The sequence below is a fragment of the Malurus melanocephalus genome, unplaced genomic scaffold, assembly GCF_030028575.1.
Source record: "Malurus melanocephalus ecotype Western Australia unplaced genomic scaffold, MMel_1.1 scaffold_950, whole genome shotgun sequence".
NCBI classification, from domain to species: domain Eukaryota; kingdom Metazoa; phylum Chordata; class Aves; order Passeriformes; family Maluridae; genus Malurus; species Malurus melanocephalus.
In genome coordinates, this window is record NW_026624182.1 from 68,213 (window position 1) to 74,440 (window position 6,228).

Genomic DNA, 6,228 nt, shown 5'->3' on the forward strand with positions numbered 1-6,228 from the left:
GCAGTCCCAAGTACTGTTCTGTGTAACACTGACACTGTAATCACGACACCTAATTCACTTCTCAGTCATGAGAAAGGGGAGGAAGCATTCATTTCCTTCAAGAGGCAGTCAGCCCCAATCCCAGAGGGAAGTTAAAGCTCATAACTGCAGGCTGGACAACTGAGGAGCACAGGCATTATTAGCCTTACACTGTGCCTCAGTTGGGCACACCAAGCCCTTTACAAGGGGTCAGAATATTCCCTGGATTTCCACAATGATGAAAATGAGTGAGAAGGTTTGTGAGAATTCACTCTATCTGCACGCTCGCAGTGCGTTTCATCCCAATGGCAATTTCAATTTGTGCCTGTAAACAAATAAACTGCATTGCAATCCAATCTCACACTTATGCTTAAAGACATTTCTGAGTTTTCTGTGTCTTATGAGTTAAGAAAATGAAAACCCGGGGCTTATTTTTAAAATGAAAAACATGGAAACTTCCTTAGCTGCAGGAAACCTTGAGAACAGGTGGAGGAAAATCCTGCCTGTGGGCAAATGCTGACGTATAGATTTCTGGGTTTTGCATTTAGATGTTGAAATTCGATTCTGTAACCCCAGGAAAGCTTTATATTATGTAATTTATGATATGCAATTTAGGTTTGCTCTTACATTTATTTGCTTCCCAAAGTGCTTCACTTTCAAAATTTTGGTCAGGGAACAAACTATTGTATTTTAGTTTTACTGTCATAATARCAATTCTCTTTTGCTGATGCAAACTAGTTGCTGGTAACAAAACAATCMGTTTAAGCAGAGTTGGACAYATAAATCACTGCATCARCAATAATGTTATATTTTCTTGYATGAAAGAGAGATAGTTTGTTTGCAAACTGTAATTGTAACCCTCAGATAAACCTGTCAAACAACATCTAAAGAAACAACTACMCAGTATTAAGGTTGTAACATTGCAAAATCCTTCTCCCAGGGCATTGTTTTCAACAGTGTGGCAATTTAAGGAAGAATAGACTACAGTCTTAAAGAAAAATAAATGCTCTTCTCCCCTCTAGAACCAGGATTTTAAAGTATTACATTCACTTTCTGGTTTCCCAGTATTTAAACACTGTCATAATTAAGGCAACTTGGGATGTTCAATGCAGTACAGAGGAGCAAAAAATGAAAGCAATCAAATGTGTTTTCTGACATTTACACAGCTTCTTTTGAACCATGCCAAAAAATAAGCACTAAAGATAAATTTAACACTATAGCTCTCCTCATTTGCAATCCCAAGTGAGAAGTACACAGTACAAAAAACCATCTGATTGCAAATTGTGACCAAAACCTGTATGGAAGACCCTCATTTACTGCAATAGGAGAGAGTTGAGGGCTTTATTTTATTTTTTAAAAGTGCAGGGCTGCACTGGATTATCACAACACGTTCCAGAGACCTGAATGAAGCTGTGTGTCGATCCACAGTGAAACACTGCTGCATTTACACCCTGCATTTTACAAACAGCTGTGGTGGCATTACTGCCATTGGCTACCAGCACAGAAGCAATGCCTAAAGCCTGCCTAAAGCAGACTGGCTTCAGTACAAAAACAGCTTTGCACAAAATAATGCAGTAATTTAGTGCTGCTCACATAATTAAATGTAGGCATCCTCCAAAACAGGAGAGCATTTAGGGGAAAACAAGAAACTTACATGCTTGTTTTGTATGATGAAGAAAAAAAATTGAGAAAAACTGCAGAAACAGTTTTTAGGATTGATGCTGAAGAGTTACCAAGTGTATTTCAAATTAAAGAAGCGTAATTCTTCTTCAATATCCCTGTGGAAGAAAAACAAACAAACAAAAACAGAAAAGTATAATTAATACAGATTGTTAGAGAGCTGCCACAACAATCTGAACAATCTTTACTCTAGAGAAGTGAATAAATACCTCCTTTGCCATCACACTATCCTTGCTACTCATTTCCTAAGCTATCTCCAACAATTACACAACTTCTCAAACCCAGTCAATAGTYGGGCAGCCCTGTTTTTCTGAGCAGAACCCATCCTTGTTGCTCAATGCCCTGCCTTCCAACCTCACAGCTACCCACAGACTGCTCCTGGAACCCCACGGACAGAGGTGGGAAGGGGGCGATGTCACCCACACGGGATTTAACTCATCCATCCAGTCAGTGCAAGAGCTGGGCACTTTCCTTACCCACTCAGCATCCAGCAGGGAATTCCTCAGGAAAAGGGAAACAACCCTTACCCACGTGCTCCAAGATTTGTGAAGTGAAGACCTAAACACCAGTTCAGGAAATGCTCCTGGCCAGGAAGAGTCATTAAGCTCACCATTAACTTACCAGCCTTGYTGGTATCAAGGCTAAGCACCATTGAAATGTTCCCTCAGTAGCCTCAGTTTTGAACATAAAACATTTGCAGAGTGATTTATTGGATCAAATGTTGAAGTCTGTTTTTTTCTTGTAATATTCARTATTTTCCACTAAAATTGGATAAATGCTTTACTAAATTCTCAGCAAAGRCATCAGCATAAGTAAATCCTATGTAAAGCATTTTACACTATAAGTTGACTTCTTGACTTAGTAATGTAGAATGTACATCCTGCTGAACAGGGAACAACTAAAACAAAGTTTAAAGATAGCGATTTATGAGCCTTTAAAAACCATTCATATAGGGATCCACACAAAATCAGTTTTTAAAGGCAGGCATAGATTATCTGATAGCAGTTAGGGAGAAAACACAATTAACAATATATTTGCATATGTATTCCTGAGACTGTGTTTATGCTCCTGGTTAAACAGAACAATGAAAAATACCCTTCTAATATTGGCAGTACAATTTACTACAGTTGCTTTCTACTTTACTACCTTTTCTCTTCTCATTTATTTACCTAATGCAAGGCAGCAGCTCCATGGAGCATAATGTGGGAAGATACACAAAAGTTAAAAACACATTTTYGGTCATTCACGTTGGGAATGAGCTCCTGTCAGACAGGCCACTCACTACAGGTCCGTGCTGTCAAGGCTTGAAATCAACTGTATTTGAACTGAAAATCAGCATCACTTTTTTCCCATTTCAAGGAAGAAGTGCCCCAAGAAAGAATTAGATTGCTAAAGCCCCCCCTCTATTGTGAGTGAAGAGGAGGGAGAGAAGCAACCTCACAATATCTGTCAGAAATGTGCACATATTTTGTACTATTTTCTGCATGTCAAAAACTTAATCATACAGAAACGGCAGTTTTGATTTCGTCACAGTACAAATTGGTGGGATCATTTTATCCCAATGATTATGCAGAAAAGAGCACCGGACACAARAGGAAGAGCTGGAAGAGCAGCAGATGTGCAGAGGATTTGGTACCAACATCACCCTGGGCATCACACCATGACCAAAGTCAAGTGCCACTGACCTCCCAGAGGTGACAGACCCAGATGGAGCARTCCTTGACACAGTGATACAGTTTGTGAGTGAGGATGTGAAAGAAACAGAGCAAAGAAGGGAAGAAGATAATATGTGCAGTGCAGAAAGGAATTCAGARGTGGAAAGAGAATTCATTCAACTCATTTTGCCTAGTAAAAAAAAGAAGGACCTGAAAGAACAGTACTTTCACTCTCACACGCAAAGGATGAAATCTGGCTCGTTTAAAATCCATTTTAGGATATACACAGCATTGCTGCAATCAAAAAACCCTGGTGTGATGTAAAAGCAATTTGAATTTAAAAAAGTTAACAACAGTTCACCCTTTGATTCACATGGAATTATACTGCTGTTCTTGTTAGGGGGAAAACACCACCCTGAGCAAACAAATGCTTTTCAGAAGAGAATGACAAAAGAGACAGAGGAAAATAATGGAAAATAGAAGAGAAAGTAGATAATAAAAGACAGAAGAGAGAAAATCATTCACAAGGACATGAAAGTTATGTAGATGAATGAAAATAACAGGAAGAAATCTACAGATGTGATTCCCCTCTGGCATATACCTAATTTTCTACTGAGAGTTAAGATATATGAATAACCAAAGTCTAATGACAAATTAAATATATCCTGCAGCATGCAGTTAAAATTATTTGTTTTATGACTGTCAGAACAGGAAAAAAAGTGCACACTGCATCCATTGCAGAGCAGCAGGACACCTCCCTCAGCAGGTCTGGGATGGCCCAGAGGGGGCAGCCCTGTCTGTATGAGACAATGTGCAGCATGATACGTTCCACAATTAAAAGAACAGCAATTTCAGTTCAGCCTCCAGACCAAATGGAAAATAATCAGCTGCTTTTTGCCATTTTATCTAGATTCTCTGTGAAGACTTTACTGATGAGATGAACTCTAGTAGCACAGCAGAGCTCAAGCTAAACTGGCACGTTGCCTGTCCTGACTGACCCACAAGGGCCAATGAAAACAACTTCATCAATAGCCAGKATAAAAGAATGGAACTTCCAAGATAAAGTATTTACAAGCAGACAAGTTAGTGTATAAATCACATCAATAAGGTTACATTCAACAAATAATCTACTATGCAGTAGTAGATGATGCAAACTAAAAAAATTAAAGCAAAAAATATATCCGAAGTGCTGCAAGATAAAATTTACCCTCAGGTATGCAACAAACTGGTGACAAACCCAAACCTCTGACTGTTGCCACTCTGCCACTCTTGTTTTCTCTTCGCCTCTTTATAAACATGAAAAACRTAAGCCGTGCATTCTGATGCAAGAGGCAAAAGGAGCATTGACATCCTGATCCTGAAGGTGCTTCTGTAATATTTCAGGTCTTTTAAAATGGAATGTCATCGTTCCTCGTAATTTTGCACAAGACATCCTGCACCACACGTTTCAGTGCTGCATTCCCAGTCCCGTGCCCTCCTCCCTGCTCCAGGACAGGTGCCTGGTGCCCCTGCACACACATCCCTGAGCCTGGAGGGTGGCCCTGGTTACAGCCCCAGGGACCTSGACACTGTCAGGACTATGGCACTGCAAGCTTGGGGCTGCTGTGCTTTGCAGCGGTGCCCCTGGGCCCACTGGAGCCCTCCAGCAGCCCCAGCAGCCGTGGGCACCTCTGCCCCTGCCAGCAGCCCCAYGGCACCAGGAGAGCACACTGGGACCACTCCATGCATGTCACTCCCTCACCCCACTAACAAGAAAGGCCCAAAATAAGGATTTGCTTCCAGCAGACCCCTCTCCCACTCTTCTTGAGTTCAGGGAGAACAAGGTTCAAGGCAAAGAGAGAGATGCTCATTTCGCCTTGGGAAGAGAAGGTGAGAGGTGAGACGAGGAGAGGATGTGTTGCTGCAGGGAAGGGGCTCTTCCATCTTTCACTGCAAGATGGGTCCAGAACATGGATCCAGAGATGCCCAACCACACTCCCATCCCCAGGAGCAAAGGCAAGTGCCCCAGCCATGGAGCTGCACATGCTGTGTGACGAGCAGCTATGGTGTACTTCTACTGAAACTGCCAAAAAAAGAAGCTATTTACTGCTCCAAGGAATACTGAACTGCTCCAACGGGTGTCCCTAACTATTCTAGCTGTATTTTATGCCCTGGTGAGGGCCTGCCTGTGAACCCTTTGCTCCCTGAGGGGCACAGTTATCCTTGGCCACTAACCCGGTCTGCCCTGACCCATCACCGGTGCCCGACAGGCAGCACCCACTCACCCACGCTCTTCACCGGTGCTCCACCACGAAGCGCATGGTGGTGCCGTCGAAGGAGGGCGGCGCGACGATCCGAGGGCCGGTGGCCGGCGCCGTGATGCTGATGACCGGCTTGGCCTCGGCCGCCCCGTGCCGCGCCGGCGGCGGGCCCTTGCCGGTAGCCACGTAGTAGGGACTCTCTGCAAAAGCCGCCTCCGGCGCRGCGGGGCTGCCGGGCTCTGCCGGGGCGCTGGCATCGCTGCCCGGGTGCGAGAGCGGGCGCTGCAGGGCGCCGGCGGGCAGCACGGCAGCGGCGGGCAGCAGCCCGGGGTACAGCATGTACGTGGCGCCATAGGCGCCGGCATTGAGGGCGAGGGGCGACAGAGGCAGCGGGACGGGAGCCGCGGCCGGCTGCTGGGGCACCGGCACCTCCACGTACTGCCCGGTCTCGGGGTCGAAGAGGCGCCGCTTGAGGGGCTGCTGCACGGGCGTGTCCACCAGATAGTACTGCCCGGTGCTCACGTCCAGCAGCACCTTGCGCTGCGTCTGCGGGAAGGGCTCGGCCGCTGCGGCCGCGGCGGGCACGGAGGGCGAGAAGCAGAGCAGCGGCGGCGGCGCGGCGCCGGGCAGGGCGG

At 45.1% G+C, this 6,228-nt stretch overlaps 1 protein-coding gene across 1 annotated transcript in view; it reads right to left on the reverse strand.

Annotated features, from left to right (window-relative positions):
• Positions 1-446: 446 nt before the first annotated feature.
• The window catches only part of CUNH4orf54 (chromosome unknown C4orf54 homolog), a 9,762-nt gene continuing 3,980 nt past the window's right edge, over positions 447-6,228 (reverse strand). Inside the window, exons 2-3 of the mRNA XM_057386292.1 lie at positions 5,618-6,225; positions 447-1,796 (exon numbers count right to left, since the gene is read on the reverse strand). Coding sequence (XP_057242275.1) covers positions 5,627-6,225 — 599 coding nt within the window. The 3' untranslated portion in view covers positions 447-1,796; positions 5,618-5,626. The remainder of the gene's footprint in view (positions 1,797-5,617; positions 6,226-6,228) is intronic.